This window comes from Micromys minutus (assembly GCF_963924665.1).
Source record: "Micromys minutus genome assembly, chromosome: 10".
Classification (NCBI taxonomy): domain Eukaryota; kingdom Metazoa; phylum Chordata; class Mammalia; order Rodentia; family Muridae; genus Micromys; species Micromys minutus.
Window position 1 is genome coordinate 66282332 of NC_137979.1, and position 21598 is coordinate 66303929.

Here is a 21598-nt window from a genome sequence, read left to right on the forward strand (position 1 = left end):
CGCTCTGTATATGGCTGCTGGAATTTAAACCAGGTCTTTATAAGAAGAGCCAGTGTTCTTGACTGCTGAGCCATCTTTCCAGTCCCCATGTTTATCTCTCTGTATTTTCTGTGTGTGTGTGTGTGTGTGTGTGTGTGTGTGTGTGTGTGTGTGTGTGTGTGTGTGTGTGGCTTCTCACTGGGCCTGAAGTTGGTCTTTTCTGCTAGACCAGCTGTCTAGTGAGATCCTGGCTCGTCTTCTCTCCACCTAATCCAGGACTGTACTAGTGTTGGGTTTGCATTGCCGTTATTTTGACATAGGTGTTAGGAATATGAGCTCAGATCCTCATGTTTACACGCCCTTTTAATGTCTGAATGCAGAAGGTTGTGTTGTTTCCTTCTGTTACCCAGAAATCAGTGACATCAGCTAAACTTTAGTTTTTGGAGACAGCTCAGGGAGTCCTCTTGCCACATGGTTGCCAAGTGTGGGGATACAGGCCTGTACCTCCATGCTCCACTCAGTTATGCTTGTTGAGTGGACTGACACCGTGCAGTATAGCCTTGTGGTTGTGTCCAGTCATGTAGTCCTTAAGCCCCTGCTGGTCTGACTTCAGTGTGTTCACAGTGTCCCCCAAGTGTCACCTTCCAGATGGGTTCTCATTGAAAATTCCAAGTCTGTTTCCAACTACCTGGAATTGTTAAATGAAACTGAATGCATTGTCAACGCATTTGAAATGTCTTTTCTTGGTGAGAGGGGGGTTTTCGAGACCAGTTTCTCTGTGTAGCCCCGGTTGTCCTGGAGCTCACTCTGTATATCAGGCTGTCCTAAAACTCACAGATTCACCCACTTCTGCCTCCCCAGTGCTAAGATTAAAGTGTATGCCACCACCATCTGCCAGAAATGTTATCGTTTTAATAGCTGTGTTTTGCACAGTTACAGATTCAGTGTGTCAGAGGTAAAGGGTAAAGATGTTTCCTTTATTGTCTCTGCCTAGTGACTAAGGGTCGTATAAACTACGAGTCAAGATGTTGCTAAACCAGATAGGCAGCAGCTGGGTACTTTTGTCTAGTGGTTCCTAAACCTCTGCTGCTGGCTGCCATGTTGGCGCTGAGGTACATTGGCCAGTAGAGGGCAGGAGTTAATCACTTGCTTCCTTGCTTGCTTGCTTCTCTAGATAATTTTTGGACTGTCGTGAGAGTGACCAAAGGCACTGACAAGTATTTTGGGGATATTTATTGCCTATCAGACACAATAGAAATATTAATTAGTGCTCTAAGACAGCGGCTTAGTGAACTTATCCCTTTTCATATAAACATCTTATTTGCCTCTTTAACAAATCAGTATATTGTAGAGAAAACCTGTGAGAAGTGGTACTGTGTTAGGTATACAATACTTGTAGGGTTCCATTGGAAACCTCCAGGTCTGTCTGGTGGACACTGTGTGGGCTGTATGTGATTCAACACTCTCAGCACCTTGTGATACAGACTTCTGAGGCAAAAAACACAAGGTTCTCACTAAGTGGGGCAGTCGAAGGCTATAATTAACTCTTCTTCAATGCAGGTCAGAGAATAGGCTGCCAGGGGATTTGAGATTAGGTTTTCAGAACCTTTGCTTTTGGAATTTGGAGAAGGGACTGTAGACCTCCAAAGCAAGAAAAACGACTTAGGGTGACATGCTCTTGCAGCCCTGTTATTTCTCTCTTCCAGGTTTCTGCCTTTCCTCCTTGGAGAGAGCCTGTGGATTCATCCTCTTCATAGCTATCCACTTTTCTGAGTCCACAGAACTACTTATCTGTGCCTTTCTCACTTGAACATTTCTCTAATCCCCTTAAATCACCAGGAGATAGTTACATGATTGTCATTGTTTCTGCTGCTCCTGTGACCTGTCACAGTTTGGACACAGACCCTCAGCATTTATCTTCATGCTCTCCCACTCCCCAATCACACTGTGCCTCCTTCTTGGCTTTGGAATGACTATCCTGAATTCTAAGTCATAGATGGGCATCTTCCCTTTTGAATGCATATGGAATAAAGAATGGACCCTTAGGTGAAGGAATTTGAATGGGATGCTTATAAAATCAGTCTTATTTCTTTAACAAAACTGTGGGTCATTTCGTTTCTGTAAAGTTTCTTTCTTTCTTTTTTTTTTTAAAAGAGTTATTTTATGTATGTGAGTACACTGTTGCTGTCTTCAGACGCACCAGAAGAGGGCATTAGATCCCGTTATAGATGGTTGTGAGCCACCATGTGGTTGCTGGGAATTAAATTCAGGACTTCTGGAAGAGCAAGCAGTCAGTGCTCTTAACCACTGAGCTATCTCTCTAGCCCCTTCTGTAAAGTTTTTAAGAATGTGAATTTAGTAAACTTTACAGATGAACACATAAAATAGTTTTATTTGGAGTTTTATTATTGACAGTGCTGCTGTGAATATTCTCAAGTGTGTTGTTTACATTTGTGAGATCTCATGTGCCCAGGCTGATCCAGAACATACATAGCTGAGGATGACTTTGAACTCCTGAACTCCTAGTCTGGGGCTGGAGAGATGGCTCAGTGGTTAAGAGCACTGGCTCCTCTTCCAGAGGTCCTCAGTTCAATTTCCAGCAACCACATGGTGGCTCACAACCATCTGTAATGATCAGATGCCCTCTTCTGGTGTGTTTGCAGCTACAGTGTACTCATAATAAATACATCTTAAAAACAAACAAAAAGATCTCCTGGTCCTGCTTCACTCACTCTCAGGACTGTCATGATTGAAGAAGGCACATATCACCATACCTAGATTTTTGCATATCTTTGGATAGATTTTTTAAAAGATGTATTTATTTATTATGTATATAGTGTTCTGATTGTATATATGCCTGTATACCAGAAGAGGGCACCAAGTTCACATTACAGATAGTTGTGAGCCACCATGTGGTTTCTGGACATTGAACTTAGGACCTCTGGAAGAGCAGTCAGTGCTTTTAACCACTGAGCTATCTCTCCAGCCCATAGATTTTTAAGTTGAGAAGCTTATTAAAAGTTTTTTACTTGTGTACATAGAGATTAATACCGCTCCTACGCAGACCTTTATGGGTCTTTGTGACTTGAGGATCTTTTTGTGTGCTTATTAGCTATTCTGGTGACGTTTTTGAGACAGTCCTCTTGAGGTATGGTGTGAAGTGTGCAATATAAAGAATCTAGGTGACTTGTGTTGTTTGTCATTGCAGGTGCCTAAGTGCTGGAAGACAGTCTCTCTCTCTCTCTCTCTCTCTCTCTCTCTCTCTCTAACTGTAACCAGCTTTATTAAAGATACTTTTCATGAATAATCATGGTATTCTGGCAGGACATGAGTAGACACTCAACAAGAACTTCCAAATTCCCTTTTTGTATAGACTACCAAAATCAGAAAGCCACTGTAAAACCCAATGAAATCTTCATTCAATGCTTCGAAAAGAGGAAAGTAGCTTAGGGTGAGGGTTGACATTTCACATTAAGGATGTTGTTTAACGGACATTCAGCCGGTGGTTGGGGAGACGTACCTTCCACCTTAGACCAGGGCCGTAACTTTGAGGAGAAGGCACTGTCGATGGCGGCCGCTGCCGTGACTGACTCAAAGCCTCGATTGGCCACATTTTGGCACTATGCCAAGGTTGAGCTGGTTCCCCCAACCCCTGGTGAAATCCCTACAGCTATTCAGAGTGAAAAAAATAATTCAGAATGCTAAAACTGGTAGCTTCAGACACCTTACAGTTAAGGAAGCTGTGCTGAGTGGTTTGGTGGCCACTGAGGTGTGGATGTGGTTTTATATCGGAGAGATTATAGGCAAGCGTGGCATTGTTGGCTATAATGTTTGAAGACCAATCTTTAGCTTCTGATTTAAGTTCTTATTTGAATATTCTTGGACCATGTGTAATGAGACTGCAATCTGAATAAAGTCCTAGCTGTGGGGGGAAAAAAAGAAAGATGTTGTTTAACAACTTTTCACAAGCCGACCCGACTTTCAGGAAATAAACATGGCAGAATTATCAATCTGAAGATCCACAATCTTTTATAAAAGGAACCATTGCTCTTCTGAGAATTGGTGAAGTCACTGCAAAGTCCACATTGTCCAATAGACTAGAAAACCAATTTTGGGGGTCAGGTTTCAATAGGTCTCTGATTTTAAGAGAATTATGTCTATGTTCATGGTACACAGGGGAAAGGTTATAAAAATGAATTTAGAGTTTTCTCAGACCACAAGGCATTTTGTGCCTTGGTAGCCACCTATGCAGGATCAGGAGCCTTTCAAAATTACCAAGGAAAGAGGTTTTCTGTCCTCAATCCAGCTTGGGTGATTAGTGACACATGATCCTTTCTCCCCCACAATGAAGTGTTCTGTGTGCTAACAATATAGTTAAAAAAAGTAAAACAAAATTCTGCGTTTTTATAAAACTTGATAAAAATAGTATTTCAAACTGTACAGTCACCAGAAGTACACAGTTATCAAAAATGCACACATGTCACTTGGCATCTCCAGCACCGTCAGCTTTTTGTGCCTGGTCTGTTTTGGCATCTCCATTTTCTGCAGGATTATTCGCATCCTTCCCGGCATCGGCTTTCCCCTTCTTCCCCTTGGGTACCTTCTTTCCCTTCTTTGCTGGGGCCTTTTTAGGCTTGGGCTCCGACTTTGGAGGAGCAGGTTTAGCAGACAACCTTGCAGATCTTCTCTGTGGCTCATCCTTCATCTCGGCTTTGTCTCCTTGAGCATCCCCTTCAGCCTTTCTTTTAGGCATGGCGGCGGCAGGGGATGTTGGCGCTGAACATACAGCGGGGGTCGTCCTCGCTGCTTCTTCACACTGCTCTGGTGGAAGACAGTCTTATCAGGAGTCCTGATATTGAAATACTTTACCCAGAGTCAAATGTGTAATTATCAACTTTCTTGGTGATTACATAAAATACCCCTAGACATTATATTCATTTTGCTCAGACCCTGTATAGGTAAAACAAAAGTGGTCCTTTCTCCAGTTTGTTGCTTCAGAGTTGATGTGTGTGCACCTTAAACTGCACAGTCTCATGTGCGCACCCTAAACTGTAGTCTGATCTTTTGACGTTTTGGGGGGAAGGATACTACTGTTTGGTTGGTTTTGACTTTTGTTTTTAAGTTAATTATTATTATATGTCGGTAGTATGCACATTTGCCACCTAATATGTTTTGGGGTCAGAGGACAACTCCCAGGAGTCTGTTCTTTACTTCCAGCCTTGGTTCTCAGGTGATCAGGCCCACACAGCGAAGACTATGTGTCTTGACAGCCCCTGATCATATATCCCTGACTTTGATCCTATTTTAAGTAAGCTTTCTTTGAAGTATACTTTATATAGAACAGAACAAACCTAATTTGAAGGAGCCTTTAAAGAGTTTAACTGATGCCCACATACATCCTGGCAGTCTTCATCTCAGGCTGGAGAATAGAGCACTAGGTTTCCCCTCAGAGTTGCAGGCATTATCTTCCTCAGGGCACCCAGATAGCCATACAGTAGTCTCCTAGGAAGGATTCCATTAAGTGCATTCGGGTAGATCAAACTCAGAGCTTGGCTTTTCTTTGAGTGAGGTTTGTGAGTTGCATCTGTGCATGAGTAGTTTGCTCTCCAGTTGCCTGGTGCTGTTGCATGTGTGAACTTTTGTGCATCTGTCCTATTGCCAGATATCTGTGTTAGGATGCAGCGAGCTGCTGTCTGCTTTACTGTTCTTCCCACTGCCTTTCCTTTGTTTCTTCTCTTTTCTTACTGGTTTGAAGCTAGAGCCCCATACATGTTAAACACACACTACCTACCACTGGACTGCTCTGATCCTTCCCTACCTTTTTACTCTTTATTTTGAGATAGGGTCTTACTCTAATGCCAGGCAGCCCTTCAGCTTGTGATCCTCTCTTGTCTGCTTTCTGAGTAGCTGGCATTACAGGCCTGTGCACTACTGAGTCAGCCTTTCCAACAGCAAACTGTCAGACAGAATAGTGGGTGGAGAGCTGTTTGAGTCTTTCTTAATAGAATTAGGGGACAGTTGGGGGAAAAAGTGGAGACAAAGTTGATTGTATAAAGAAACTCAGATGAGCCACTCAACCTGCTATCTGCCTCTGGGATCCTGCACTAGGCCATGAGTGTCCAAAATCAAGGTTCCCTGGTAGGTGTGCACAGAAACAAGTTCATCTGTGGAAATGTATTACCTACTAATGTTTCATTCATTCATTTGTTCATTTATTTATTTTGTGTGTGGACACTCTGAATAGCTAAGGGCCACGAATGTTACCAAGATTCAATGTTTATTGAATTCCTAACAGACAAAGTTGTCAGTGAAAGTAAACTTGGCCTCACTGGAAGTGTGCACTCTCTCACTCTCTCTTGCTCTTTGTCTTTTGCGTGCTCTTCCCCCCCCCCTCTTTCTTTCTCTAGCCTAGGAAGGAAGAGGAGTTTTTTTCTCTTTAAAAACTTACCCCTGTTTTGTATTTTTTGAGTCAGAGCTCATGTAGCTAAGGCTAACTTTGAACTGCTAACCCTGCCTCCATTTCTGAAGTGCTGGGATTACAGGTGTTTCTTACCACATCAGTTTCAGAATTGACATAGAGAGAGGACTCAACAGTTAAAAGCATGGGCTGCTCTTGCAGGGGACTCAGATTGAATTCCCAGTATCCTCGTGGTGGCCTGGAACTATCTGTAGCTTCAGTTTCAGGAGATCTGATCCCTCTTCTGACCTCCATGGGTAACTGGGCACTCACCTGATACACAGACATACATGCAGGCAATGTACCCCATTCAGGTATTAGAGAGAGAGAGAGAGATATTATAGGGATTAGAATCAAGGAAGAAAACCAGAAGTCGGTCCACACATCTTTAATCCCAGCATTCAGAGGTCAAGGCAGAGATATGAGGATCTCTGAGTTCAAGGACAGCCTGGTCCACATAGGATTCCAGGACAGTGGACTGCATAGTGAGACACTGTTTTGGAAGGGGGTGGGGGTAGACCGGGAGAGAAGATTACCAGCCAAAACGTTGTTATAGGGTTTGCAAGGAATCTGAACTCATGAGACCCAAAGGTCATGGGTGCCAGTATGAAAGAGATAAGAAAGAGAGAAGGAATTGGTCTCAAAACCTGAAATGCACTCAGTGGAAAATAGAACCACTAGGGTTGTTTGAGAAAACTCCAAGACAGGCAATGGTTTCCCAGAGGACAGAGACAGTAGGGGAGAGGGATTGGTTGCAAGAAATCTATTGGAAGTACTATTTTGAAAACAGATAAATCAGTTGAACTTGTTTTGTATAAAGAGCCGTCTCTAATTTTAAACTGCCTTTCTACTTAGACTGTTTGAACACGATTGATTTCCATGGGGCTGTATGTTATCGTAAAGGTCTGGTTTGTATCTAAACATAGATGTTGGTGGAGCCTTAGGTCTCTCAGCTCAGTGCTACAGACTGACTGGCTGTCACTTTTGTAATACAGCAGAGGAAACATTGTCAGCCAGTACAGGAGTGGGGTAGGGTCCAGTAAAGGATTCTGCCAAAGCTGAAAATGTTAAAAGTGTAAACTTTGTTCAGGTAGAGGAAGCTGAGCTCTTTGTTAGCTCTTTCTGGGGACCACCCCTGACAGACATTTGATTTCCTTTTTTTTTTCTGTTCTTTAATCTATCTATCTTTCTTTCTTTCTTTCTTTCTTTCTTTCTTTCTTTCTTTCTTTCTTTCTTTCTTCCTTTCTTTCTTTTAAGATTTATTTATTGTGTTTAGAGTTCTGCCTGCATGTACACTTGCACACCAGAAGAGGGCATTAGATCCTGTTGCAGATGGTTGTGAGCCACCATGTGGTTGCTGAGAATTGAACTCAGGACCTCTGGAAGGACAGTCAGTCCTTTTAACCACTGAGCCATCTCTCCATCCCTAATGTTTATTTCCTAATGACTGCTCTGAGTACTGTTTTTCTCTGTGTCTTTCTTTCTGTCTCTCACTCTTTCTCTCTGTCACTCTCTTCTGTCTTTTGAGGGTGAAGGTGGGGTGTCTCATGTAGCCCAGGTTGCCCTTGAACTGACTGTTAGCTAGAGCTGGCCTTCAACTTCTACCTCCCCAGTGCTGGGTTCACAGGTGTGTACCATTAGGGTAATGTCATAAAATTCCCCGTGTGTGTTTTGCTTATTATATGCATACATTGTAGGTTGTTGAAGTGGTGGGGCCTGTGTCCTCGAAGGTCTGTGGGGAAGCTCTGGCGGCTGGTGGTTGCAGACATGACTGACTTCAGGTTGTTTTCCAGGTGCACTTTCAGGTTTCCTAGCACAAATATCAAGATAACATTCACCGCCCTGTCCAGTGAGAAGAGAGAGAAGCAGGAAGCACCTGAGTCGCCAGTTAAGCCCGTGCAGCCACACATCTCACCCCTGACCATCAACATTCCAGACACGATGGCCCACCTCATCAGCCCTCTTCCCTCCCCCACGGGAACCATCAGGTATAGCATAGCATATCCACAGGTCTGCTCTAAGTTTCTGTATTGTGAATTGTAATTCTCACACAGTGGTAGGTTATGGGAGTTCTGCTTTGTCTGTACCCCTTTGGGTTCGTTTAATCAGGGCCATTTCTGTGGCCTTAGAATTGGAATTATCCTTTGGAGTCTGGTGGGCACACCAGTGCTACATAACTGAAGGCAACTGCGCTCTTCCCAAAGTCTCCTGAGTTGCTGTAATCCAAAGGTAAGGGTTAGGGTCCCATGAGCCCCTCCACCATCCATGAGTTTATGATTATATTGATTGTGTCCTGTCTAGAGTTTGGGTTTTCACTGCCATTGTCTCTGTCTTCCTTGTTCCCTGAGCCTTAGAGGGGTTAGTATACATGCCATATTTCTGCCCAAACCCTCACTTGTCAGTATTCTAAGAATTGTGGGTGTGCATGAGTTTCTTATTTGCTGCTGGGAATACCATTGAGGGACGCTGTATGTGGTAGGGGGAGAGCTGGGGTTAGAGGGGAGGAGCTGGGGTGTGTGGGGTAGGGGGTGCTGGGGTATGGAGGTGGAGCTGGGGTTAGAGGGGAGCTGGGGTGTGGAGGGGGAGCTGGGGTGTGTGGGGTAGGGGGTGCTGGGGTGTGGTAGGGAGTGCTGGGGTGTGGTAGGGGGTGCTGGGGCTAGAGGGGAGCTGGGTGTGTGGGGTCTCTAACCCTGATGACTCAGTTTGGGGCTGTTCTTTTCTTCTCTTACCTCTTTCCCTTTAAGTAGTGTCGTATAACCTGTCATTGAACCTGCCATGAGGACCAGTCTCTACCTGCTCTTGTCCCTGCTCCAGGATCCAGCTCTAAGTTTAGCTAGGGTTCCAGTTTTTAAGTGTATTGTTTTATTGAGAGCTGACAGATTATCTCATTGTATATTTTTTTTCCAAAACTCCTCACAGACTGAGAATAATTGAGTCTCTAGGCACCATACTGAAAGTTGAAATTTAAAATTTTAAGGGGCTAGACAGATGGCTCATTCTTTAAGAGCACTTTCTGCTCTTTCAGAAAGACCCAGGTTCAGTTCCTAGGAAATCCAACACCTTCTTCAGGCCCTCACATTCACCAGGCTTGCATGTAGTGCATGCGTGCACACACACACACACACACACACACACACTTCAAGCATGTAACATAAATCTTTACAATTTTTTTTAAGTTTGGGGCTGGAGAAATGGCTCAGTGGTTAAGACTGCTTTTCCAGAGGGTCAAGCCCCAACACCCACATTGGCAACTCATAACTGTCTATAACTCCAGCTCCAGGGATCTGATACCCTAACACAGGTGGCATACATGCAGCAAAACACTAATGCACACGAAATTTTTTTTTAATGAGGTTCCTATCAGCTGTGATGGCTCACTCTTTCTGCCAGGACGCTGGGGACATTGCCTTCCCACAGTTTGTCTTGACAGTTGCCTTTCCTCACACTGCTCTTCTCAATTTTTCCCAGTTTAACTAGACCTAGTAGCACACAAACATCCCAGTATTTCAGAAACTGAGGCCAGAAAATTGCTGCACATTTAAGACCAGCCTGCAGTACAGAATGAATTGTTGTCTCAAGAAAAATAGATGGGGCTAGAGAAATGTAACGCCAGCTTTAGGAGATCCCACACCCCATCCTGGCTTCCCTTAGGCTTGCACATAGCACACATGTGGGCAAAACACATAATAAATAAATCTTTAAAAAGAAATGTTTGTTTTCCCTGATCTCAGACCATTATTGAAGACCGATACTATGTTTGCTTTAAGGTAGACTCTTCCCTCTTTCACAGTGCTGCAAACTCCTGCCCGTCCAGTCCCCGGGGAGCAGGATCTTCAGGGTACAAAATGGGTCGTGTGATACCATCTGACCTCAATTTAATGGCTGACAATTCACAGCCAGAAAATGAAAAGGAAGCTTCAGGTGGAGACAGCCCAAAGGTAAATGTTTTATAGTCATGGATCTGGGGGACATTATGTAGATATTGGTAACAAGTCCTTTTGGGAGCACCATGTTGTTTTAGCTAAGTTTCTCTTGCTGTGATAAAACACTGGGGAATAAAGAGCTGGTCGGTCTGCATTTCCATTTAATGGTCCAAAGGCTCAGAGGCAGGAACTGAAGCAGACACCTTGGAGAGGAGTGCTGCTTGTTTGCCTGCTTACTGTCCAGGGCCATCTGCCTCTTCCCTGCTGGCCCTAGTTTGTGTTGAGTGGACAAAAGCTGATCAGCACATAGACTTGTGCATCTATGTGGATTTGATTCTCATGTCACTCTGAGTGTGACATTGGCATCAGGATTTGCAGTGCATTTTTAAAAAATTATTCAACACATATGTGAGGATCCCAGGGCAGGTGTAGACTATGAAGTTGTTAGTAACGCAGAAGGGCAGTTGTAGTGTTAAATAAGAAAAAGAAGAATCTGTACACATTGTTACTTCTGCTATTCATTATAAAAGGTGACATGCTCACAAAGAACATAAGAGCCATGGAGTGAGCAAAGCACTGTGATGTTCCTGTGCACACAGGCAGTCTGTGGTGCCGGGTTGAAGCACCACGGTAGAGATGTAATGTCTTTAATGCAGAACTGAGCAGGAGCTGCTGGGTCCTGGCTCTGCTGATACTACTCTGCAAAGTTTTTACCTGTGTGGGGATATTCTGACTGTTTACTATGCTAAATTATTTAAAAAATAAAAATGGTAGCATATATCTTTAATTTCAGCATTTGGGAGGGAAAGCCAGGAGGATCTCTGAGTTCAAAGCCATCTTGGTAAAATGCAAGAACAGCATTTTTAAGGCCAATAAAATAGCTTAGTAGATAAGCTCATGATCTAAATTTGATTCCTGGGATCTACTGGCCTTATGATTATGAGCAGGGATGGAGGCTTAAACCTCCGAGTCAAGCACATAGTGCAAGGACAGCTGCTTAACCGTTTCCAGGCTTGGGTAATTGTTATTCCTGGTTCTCTTCCTAGAACTGTGTCTTCCTGTGGGTGCTTAGGCAGAGCCTTGTGGCCTAAGGGATATCAAAATAGGAGCTAGCAACCTATTAGACATTTAATGTCCTCACATGCAGAACCTTGGCAGTAGGTGGGCATTGGGACAGTCCTACCTCTAGTGCTCTTGTGACTTCTGATGTATGGAGAGATCCCTGTGTTATGCTTGCCCCGCATCATGCTTGGACATGCCCATTCCTCAGTGTCACACTGATTGGTGCCGCTCTGGGCTCCCGAGGTCCAGTGGCTTTGCTCCCCTTTATTGTTGTGTTCTTGTCATGTGATTTTTTTTGTTTATTTTGGTTTTGGTTATTTGGTTTTTTTGTTTTTTGTTTTTTTGTTTGTTTTGGGATTTTTTGGATGCAGAGTTTCTCTGTGTAGCTGTCTTGGCTGTCCTGGAACTCTCTCTGTAGACCAGGTTGGCCTCGAAGTCAAAGAGATCCTCCTGCCTCTGCCTCTAGAGTGCTGGTTCTGTACATGGTCTTTAATCTTTCTATACATTGTACAAATTTCCCACTTACTTTTCTCAAAGTTTCCCAATTATATTACTTTTATAATAAAAATACTGTTGCAAGAATACATAGAATACTCTTGAATCTTAGGTCCTTTTTTCTTTCTTCCTAACACAGGATGACTCAAAACCACCATACTCCTATGCACAGTTGATAGTACAAGCAATTACAATGGCTCCTGATAAACAGCTTACCCTGAACGGGATTTATACACACATCACTAAAAACTACCCATACTACAGGACTGCGGACAAGGGCTGGCAGGTGAGTTCGCTTCAGCTTGCTGTAGATGCTGCTTTTGCTAACCTGGACACACACTAGGTCGTTCAGGCCTGGTAGTGCCCTGCTCTCTGGTGGAGAAGGGGCGGCAGTTCTGGAGAAAAGTGGAGCAGATACTTTGGCCGTCTGGGAAATATGATTTCCCTGGGATACATAAAGCCTGGTGGGGGGGTTTCATCTGTTAGTTAAAAACGTTGGGGAATTTTAAACTAAAGTCCATTCTTTCCTCTCACCACCCACTGTGCTTCTGGAAATATAGGAACTTCACATCTCAGAGACTGGTTTTTAAATTGTTTTACCATGGTTATTCTGACTTTGTTTTTAGAGTATAGCTTTTATACTTGGCCTGTATGTAATACAGAGAAAGGACAGGCCCAGTTTAAGTTGCAGTTTCCCCGTGAAGAGCCTCCAGCTTCTTCACAGTGCTGCTGTTCTGGGGCCTGGGTTTTCTGGAAGGTTGTTGGTGCTGGTGGTGGGTTTTGTTTTTTGTTTGTTTTGAGGTGGGTTTTTTCTTTTCTTTTTTCTTTTTTTGAGAAAGGGTTTCAGACCAGGCTAGCCTTGAACTCTTGAGAGGTCTGCTTGCTTAGCTCTGGCTCTCAGGTGCAGGGGTTAAAGGTATGTACCATCACACCTGGCTTCTCTGTAACTTTTAAACCATACATTGCAAAGGCTCTGTGTATCTAGGATATATTACCATTATATTACCATTAACTGGATGTGTAGAAAACTTTGGGAATTGAGGTGATTTGGGAAAGGGTAGGTTTGCCATGCACAGTGTTAAACAACAACAAAAAACAAAGAGAGATGTATTTGATTTTTTTTTAATCCATAAAATAACAGTGACAACAGTATAATTTTGAGGCTTTGATTTGATGAATAAAGATCATTTTTTAAAATGTTCAGTTGAGGGTATCATGGATATAGGGGGGTGATTTTTCTGCTTATCAAAAGGAAATCATTTAAAATTAACTTTATATACTTTTTATGCAAAAAATATTTTATACTTTTTGCAAATTATTCTGCTTGCTTGGTGGTGGAGGCTCATGCCTTTAATACCAGTACTTGGGAGGCAGAAACAGGTGGATTTCTGTGAGTTCCAGGCCAGTCTGTTCTGCAGAGTGAGTTCTGGGTCAGCCAGGCTCTGTTATACAAAGAACCCCTGTCTCAAAAAAACAAAACCCAACCAAAAAATTACATGCTCTAGAACACTTTGTCAATCAAACCTGGCCTTGAAATCACAGGATCTGTCTGCCTCTCCTGAGTGCTGGGATTAAAGGCATGTGCTACCATGCCCTGCTCTAAAAGACCTTTTTACCTGCAGGTGGGTAAATGTGAAAATTAGATCCTTGCTCTTGACTTTTATGACTTTAGTCATAAAAGGTGAAAAGTAAGAACTTATCTTCTCACCTTTTCATCCTGGTATGCACAAACTGCTTGATAATCCCGAGGAAGCCACTGGATTTAGAGAACATTACGGAAGTCTGTTTTGTGTTGAGAGCCTTAGCATATTGAATCCAGCTGTATAGTCTGTGAAATGGGCTGTGTGGGCAGAGCTGCTGCTCATCTGAAGAAAGCCCAGCATGTGCCAGGTGTGATCCTCAGCACACCCCTGCCCTCCACAGAACAAAGCTTGTGCTTAAAACACTGTTGACCTTTAAGGGCCCCAAAGAGCACTGACACTGGCATCCCATGGAACACAGTCAGTGTGAGCATGTGAGGACCCTTACATCTAGAGTGTTCTGTTCAGTTTTTTATGTTCAAAATGCTGATGATCTGAAATACCAGTTCCCAGGGACTTTGAGATGAGGTAGTTTTGAAAGCTTGAGTAAGACCCAAGCTATGTGGTTGTTGATGATTGTGTTTCTGGTATATATTGCCCCGAGGGATCCTGAGCTCATGAGGTTTTCTTGCTAAAGAATGCTAACTCTTGTTTTCACTCAGACATGTTCTTCTCTGTACACATCATAAAGGTGACTGTTTTTCACCTGAGTGTGGAATGTTTCGTTCCTACTGGCTCCATTTGGAGCCACTTAGTGTAAGAGAGATTAATTTTTCTGGAATCTGTTTTAATTCATGGACATGCACCGTTGCCCAACCCAATACAGGGTCTCCATGTAACAGCCGTGGCCATCCTGGAACTTACTTTGTAGACCAGGTTGGCTTTGAACTCAGATCTGCCTGGCCCTGCCTCCCAAGTGCTCGGATTAAAGGTGTGCATCACCACTGCCTGGTTTGATGGGTGTGCACTTCTAACTTGCCCATCCTTGGCTTTGGGACATTGACCTTCATTTGGTCTTGTGCTGCCATGAGAGCTCAGCTGCTTTTCTTAAATCTACATGTCAGATCCTATTTATTCTGGCTTTTCTCTGAGTTAGGAGGAAGACTTCTTAACAGAACAGTTCATTTAAGAAAGTTGGATTTTCAGAGCTGAAGAAATAGATCAGTTGGTTAAAAAAAAACAAACAGTGCTTGCAGGAGGCCCTGAGTTCTATTTTCAGAATTCATGAAAAAAATCTAGGGTGCTGGGGAGGTGGATATGAGCCTCTCCATTGGACTTACTGCCTATTTGGCAAGCTTTAGGCCTGTTGGAGACCTTGTATCAAATTATCCCAGTGTGTTTGGATGCCCTGCATCCATAGGCCTGCCTCTGGGTCTAACTTTTAGGATATTATAGGGTCTGTGTGTTGAACAGCTACTTTGTAATTTACAGAGGAAATTCTACCACAAAATGGGGCAGTTAGATTTATAGAAAGATGGAATATGTGTTTCTTAGGTTTATACTTTCTGTTATAGCATCTCTCCATTTCTAACAAGCCTCCCCATGTTGCCTACGCTGGCCTTGAACTTGAGATACTCCTGCCTCACTTCTTGAATCACTAGGGTTACAGATACACTCTCGACAAGCCAGGAGAGGGATGTTGGTTGTGCCTGCAAAAAAGTAGGAAGGAACTAGAGTAGCAGACAGTGCACTGAGCCACGGAAGCTAAAGCTGGAATGGGAGCTTCCTAGCAAGGTGTGGAGCCAAGCTTGGGCCCTCTTAGATGATCTTTATGTTTAGCATTGAAGAACTGCAGCCCTCTTTTGTTTTTGAAGAAAGTCAATTATTCGTAAGTTACATTCATTTATCAGAGGAGCAGATTGAAGACACATTTATCTTAGGCTTGACCATAGAATATAGGCCTAAAATAATAATGAAAAATGGGTGCTTTTCTCTTTGTATCTGAACTAAGAATCTTTTCTCCTCCTTTTTGTAGGGTGTTGGATAAGATATTACAGGTGACATTTATGAATTTGACCTCATACTGTGCAGACTCTCTGGAGGTGGTGGTTAGGAAGCAGCCCCACCAGGTGGAGGCTGTTAATTAATATTCAGAACTAAAAGTTCTGTTCCCTGGTCCCAAGCACCACATGAGTGTCCTCAGCACATAAATGGGAGAGGAGCAGCCTTTAGGGTTCGTGTAGGACAGAGTCTAGTTACTACTTTCATATTCCCACTATGCTGATGGTGTGTGAACTAAGTTGTTTTCATGAGCTAGTGCAGCTAAGGTCCATGAATGTCTGTATACTGTGGCTTTGTGTTCTGAGTGGAACAGAGTCTTCAGTGAAGGGAACAGTTTAACTGCAAGAGCTATAAGGATTTCCCTTTTCAGGTGGTGTTTTTTGAGTTGACTGACTTTTATCTGAATGACTCAGATCTTGGAATATTTACCTGTCTATAACAAGATATCTTGGGGGAAAGAACCATTTAAACATGATAATTGACTTTTTCCCCCTGTACATGTAGTCAGACAGAAATTTTTTTTGGTAGTATTTCTAGTGTGCCATTGCTTGATGGTAGTTTGGCACATGGACAAGTGGGGATTTTCTACTTGGGGCACCATGTTCCCTCAAAGTTTTGGGTTTGGGTTTTTAAATTATGGATGCTGAGCCTGTGTTATCTTTGTTTGGGTTGCTTGCTTCTCTTAACATACAGCCTTTGACTCTGCCTCTCCTGCAAACCTGAAAGGTCTGAATACAGCCGGTGATGGTTTGCCTTCTATGTTTGATGGGCACCAAGAACACTCCCCTTTGATTTTCTGGAATTGGAAGAAAGGTTGGTTGTCAGCAATACCCGATAACAAGACCTCGAAGCAATTATGTTGTTTTATTCAACTATTCTAAATCTCAGCAAGCCAGACACAGCCAGGCTACTTCACACTGTCCATGATGTAACTCAGGTCCACAGTCAGAGGCTTGTTTCCTACCTGTGACTGACTGGTTCTGGACCAGTCTCTGGAAGTGACTATAAAGGAATACCCTACATCTGATAGATTTCTTATCTGCCTGTGACAAGTCAGAACTTCAAGCCATGGCTAGTTTTATTCGAATGTTAATGGGGGATACAGAAAATTGAGGCTTTTTAGATATCCCCAGATTTTAAGTTATTACCATTTTGAAACTGATTTTTAAGTGATCTAAGAATATGAGATAGTAGCTGTTAATTTATGACTTTTGTCCTGTGTGTACTTCAGTGTGGTGGCCACAAGCTGGTGGTCATAAGTCAGACACTATCTCAGACCCTTGGAAAACCTGAAGCTGAACTTTCTGAAGAAGAATGAGGACTTAGGAGTTGATTTTTTTTCCCTCCTTCCCCACTGGAATTATTGATGAAGATCAAATAATCGCATGGATGTGCTGCACTGGAAAGTGGAGCCACAGAGCCACTGGGCTTTGCTGACTTGCTAAATGAATACTTTATGCTGTACAGATGTTTTTTAAAATGGCATGACAGATTCTTTCATCAGAAACACAGTGTAACAAACATTTTAAAGGGGTGGCTTATGTCAGCTGTTTGTCTCCAAACAGAAACAGTTGGTAATACAGTATTGACTCCCATCTGGCAGAAACCAAGGTGGTAGTAACAAGAAACAAGCCTGTTTCCTACCTTGAAAGGAAAAAATGGGAAATGACAGAGCCTTAGCCCTTCTATGCCCAGGTTCCCCCTCCCCACCCGAGAGTCCCTAAGTTGTGACCACAGAGGCTCCAACCCAGAGCAGACTCACTCACTGATCACAGGGTGGGTGGGGGTTAGGCCTCACTGTCGCGTCTGCAGTTGAGCCCTAGGTCTCTGCTTTCCAGGACACTAAGCTCGGGCGCATACTCACTTCTCAACAAAGTGAACTCTACGTATTTTTATGTTTCATAGAATTCAATTCGCCACAATCTCTCTCTGAACCGTTATTTCATCAAAGTGCCACGTTCCCAGGAAGAACCAGGCAAAGGCTCCTTCTGGAGGATAGACCCTGCCTCCGAGAGCAAGCTGGTAGAGCAGGCTTTTAGGAAAAGACGGCCTAGGGGCGTGCCTTGCTTTAGAACCCCCCTGGGACCTCTCTCCTCTAGGTAAGGACACAGGAACCAGAGCCTGCACTCACTGTCAATAACACCACCTCAGCATGTTGGCAGAGGTTCCTTCCAAAAACGAAGACCTGTGGATGCCGTACTGGTGTTGGGGTGGGGAGCTGGGAAAAGGTTGGTTGTGTTTCTATTTCCTACTGCCTCGTGGCCCCCCCCCCACCCCGTACGCTTGCTGTTTCCTTGAACTTAATGCATATCTTAGAGTAATTAGACTCCAGTAGGCAAGGTCATGGAGCCACCTGGTAGTTTTCATTTCTTTTGGTATGTGAACAGTTCTTTAAAGTGACTTTCAGTTTTGTAAACTCAACATCTCTCATTTGCCTGATTTTAAAACCGGACGCTTCACATTCATTAAGAATGTTTTTAACCTAAAAGAAATGAGGTTACTAGAAGCCTTAAGGCCCCACAGTCTGCTCACTGCTGATTCCTGCTGACTGGTTGCATAGAAAGTGCTCTGAGAGGATAGTACCCTTCTCATGGAACTGAGCAGCCTCTGGCATGTATGGCACAGCACTGGTACTGCCACTGAGCCTCATTGGGTCTTTAGCTCACTCTTTATGTGAGGACAGAGAAGGTCAGATACAAACCTGCACTCAGTTGGCAGAGGACAGAGGCTTCCCTTTATAAAGATGGAATGGACACATGCTTTCTAGGGCATCACTGTAAAAATCTCACTGTCTTCTTTTGGCCCAGGAGTGCCCCAGCTTCTCCCAACCATGCCGGAGTGCTGTCTGCTCACTCCAGTGGCGCCCAGACCCCCGAGAGCCTGTCGAGGGAAGGCTCCCCAGCCCCCTTGGAGCCTGAGCCTGGCGCTTCACAGCCCAAACTTGCTGTCATCCAGGAGGCGAGGTTTGCCCAGAGTGCACCAGGTGAGACCACAGGAGAAGAGATGGCCAAGGGGCTGGGAGTGGGGCCAGACAAAAATGCCTGCATTTGGCACTGAAGGAGCAGCAGAGCCCTCGGGAAGCTTTGTACCTGGCACTTGGCACATTGTACAAGTACCTGAGCATTGTGGGGCAGGAAGGTTTTGGGAAAAACACTGGGATCTTTTCTCTTTTTTTAAATTGGCATGCAGGTGTGGTACTGTGTGACCATACTGTCTGATGACCAAGAGCCTGAGACAAGGATTGTTGTGAGTGTAAGGCCAGTCTGGCATATATAGTGGAACCTTGTTCCTAAAAACAAAACTAAAAAGAATCAGTATTTCTCAATTGCTTCCTTTTTAAAAAAAAAAAAAAAAAAAGCCCTTTCCCCACCAAAAGAAGTTAAACAAACTAGGCACTGCTTGAAACAAAAATGTTTCCATTTAGCAAATAGATTAGTATTTCCTGTTCAGTTGCAAGCCACAATCTAGAATAAAATGTGTGCCTTGGTAGATTAGAAGTTGGGCACTTTGACCTCTAGGCCCGATGTCCCAGAGAGACCTTTCTCTGCTACCTGTTTCCAGCTGCTGATGTCCACTTGCTGAAGGCTAAAGGGCAGTGGCTCTGAAAGCCTGTCTGTTTTCTGAGTTTTGTGTCTCTGTTCTACCAGAATGAAAGTATTGGTTCTGGGTGCAGGTGACATGGCTTTAGGCCCTCGTATAGCGCATATTCTTGAAGGAGGAACCCTAGAAACAGGTATTGTCAGAAATCAGAACGAAACAGAGTCTGCGGTTTTTAGTAATTAGATATGGAAACCAAATGTCCCTGATAAGATACTACATTCTGAGTGGAAGAGACGGTTCAGTGGTTAAGAGTATCCCCTGCTCTTGCAGTGGTCCTGGGTTCAGATTCAGTCTCTAGTACCCACATTGTAGTTCAGTTCTAGAGGATTCAGTGCCGTCTTCAAACTTCTTCGGGCACCAGGCACACATGGTGCACCAACACAAAAGCAAGTAAAACACTTAATCAGGTAAACAAAAATAAATATTGAAAACATTTAATGAAACGATATTATATATCTCTCCTTAGTAATGAATGTTCTATATTTGAAAGTGTTCATGTAAGTAAGAGCTCAGTGTGGGAACTGTTAAATCCAGCGGCTGTGCAAGCTCAACAATGCTCATGTCTCCCAACAGGGTCGCCTCTCTCTAGTCAGCCCGTCTTAATTACTGTCCAGCGGCAGCTACCCCCGGCCATTAAGCCTGTCACCTACACTGTTGCAACCCCAGTGGCCACACCCACCTCTCAGCCACCTGTTGTGCAGACGGTACATGTTGTTCATCAGGTGCCAGCGGTAGCGGTCACCAGTGTGGCTGGACTGGCCCCAGCAAACACATACACAGTTGCCGGACAAGCTGTGGTCACTCAGGCTGCGGTGCTGGCTCCTCCTAAAGCTGAACCACAAGAGAATGGCGACCACAGAGAAGTCAGAGGTGAGCAAGAAAAAAAATCTCCCATTAGCTTCTCATTCCTGATTCACCCAAGACCAAGGGATCATTTGTTCTGCCTGTTTTCATGTGTTCCTTGGGGTTTTTGTTGTTTCTTTGCTGGCTTTTTGGGGGTTGGCAGTGCTGGAAATTGAACCTGGCTCCACACACATCCTAGAGAAACCTCCTTCACCAGGCCACACCCCTAATCCAGTGCTACTTGGTTTTAAAGATTTTACTTGTTTTTCGGTTGTATGTGTGTGTGCGTGCGCACAAGTGTGCTCTCACGTGTGCATGTGTTCATGTGTGCATGTGTGCATGCACACACAAATCCAGGTGCCCTTGGAGGTTATAGCTGGTGGATCCTCTTGGAACTTGAGTCATTGACCAACATGGGTACTGTGAATCAAGCCAGGTTTGCTGTGAGAGTAGTATGTCCTCTTAACCATTGAGGCCTCTCTCTATTGCATTGCTTGACTTTAAACATTTTTTGCAGTACTGTGTGTTCAACCCAGGGCCTTATAAATGCCAGGCAAGCACTCCTCTGCTCTTGTTCTGAGCTATATCCTGCCTCTTCCCCAAGCCTTTTTGCCCTTTTTTCCCCTTCTTTTTAAATACACAGTTTCAAGACTGCCCTTACTGTGAGCTTGTCTGGCGGTAGCTGCAGTGGCGGTCGGTCATGGGATACTCACATTGGGATTAAGCTTGTGCCATCCTTGTTTTTAAAACTGCTAAATCTCAGCTTTTCAGCAGTATATCATCTCTCTCCCTTTTCTTTTGATTTCAGTGAAAGTAGAACCTGTCCCTGCAATTAGTCCAGCCACACTAGGCGCTGCTAGCCGAATCATCCAGACATCACAGGGCACCCCTGTTCAGACAGTGACCATAGTGCAGCAGGCGCCTTTAGGTCAACACCAGCTTCCAATAAAAACTGTAACGCAAAATGGAACTCATGTGGTACCAATGCCTACAGCAGTGCACAGCCAGGTGAACAATGGTAAGCAGCATCATGCATTCCGTGCCCCTCACTGGCTCTGGGGCTCTCAGCTCGAGGGAGTTCCCTGTTTGCTTCTGTCCTGACTTTACAATTTTGAAGCCCTGGGCAGTACAGTGGCGCTGGGGGATTTCGCCAGCAAGCTTTCATTAGAGTGGGGCCTAAAATGTTTCTGCCACAGCCCCTTAACTTCTAGAGATTTTTCTGTTTTCATTCATTCATTTATTTATATTTATGGTTATGGTTATTTTGCCTGTATATACATCTGTACACCACATGCATCCAGTGCCCATATAGGCCAGAAGAGGGTATCAGACCCCCTGGACTAGAGTCACAAGCAGCTGCCTTGTGCGTGCCGGGGATTGAACATGGTTCTTCAGCCAGTGTTTTGTTTTGTTTAAGATTTATTTATTTATTTGATGTATGCGAGTAAACTGTAGCTGTCTTCAGACATACCAGAAGAAGGCATAGGATTTCATTACAGATGGTTGTGAGCCACCAAGTGGTTGCTGGGAATTGAACTCAGGACCTCTGGAAGAGCAGTTAGTGCTTTTAGCCACTGAGCCATCTCTCCAGCCTCAGCCAGTGTTCCTAACCACCAAACTTTTTTTCTGTTGCTCTCCCAGAAATCTTTTCAGTATTC

General features: G+C 44.0%; 2 protein-coding genes and 1 pseudogene across 4 annotated transcripts in view; 2 read left to right on the forward strand and 1 right to left on the reverse strand.

The window, feature by feature from the left end:
* The window catches only part of FOXK2 (forkhead box K2), a 47154-nt gene that overhangs the window by 16008 nt on the left and 9548 nt on the right, over nucleotides 1–21598 (forward strand). The window contains exons 2-8 of one of the 2 annotated variants that reach the window (XM_080922283.1): nucleotides 8230–8424; nucleotides 10227–10374; nucleotides 12056–12202; nucleotides 17403–17596; nucleotides 18305–18480; nucleotides 19671–19967; nucleotides 20749–20958. In XM_080922283.1, the coding sequence (XP_080778409.1) occupies nucleotides 8230–8424; nucleotides 10227–10374; nucleotides 12056–12202; nucleotides 17403–17596; nucleotides 18305–18480; nucleotides 19671–19967; nucleotides 20749–20958 (1367 nt within the window). The remainder of the gene's footprint in view (nucleotides 1–8229; nucleotides 8425–10226; nucleotides 10375–12055; nucleotides 12203–17402; nucleotides 17597–18304; nucleotides 18481–19670; nucleotides 19968–20748; nucleotides 20959–21598) is intronic. The other variant, XM_080922284.1, reaches the window with a different exon arrangement.
* Nucleotides 3457–3814, forward strand: LOC308426256 (ATP synthase subunit g, mitochondrial-like; annotated as a pseudogene). Its single transcript has one exon. The product of its transcript is annotated as an ATP synthase subunit g, mitochondrial-like (transcript).
* On the reverse strand, nucleotides 4460–4732 carry LOC308426726 (non-histone chromosomal protein HMG-17-like; the record flags this gene model as incomplete). Its single annotated transcript, XM_080924636.1, has 1 exon — nucleotides 4460–4732. One exon carries the CDS (start codon nucleotides 4730–4732, stop codon nucleotides 4460–4462), a length of 273 nt encoding a protein of 90 aa, XP_080780762.1.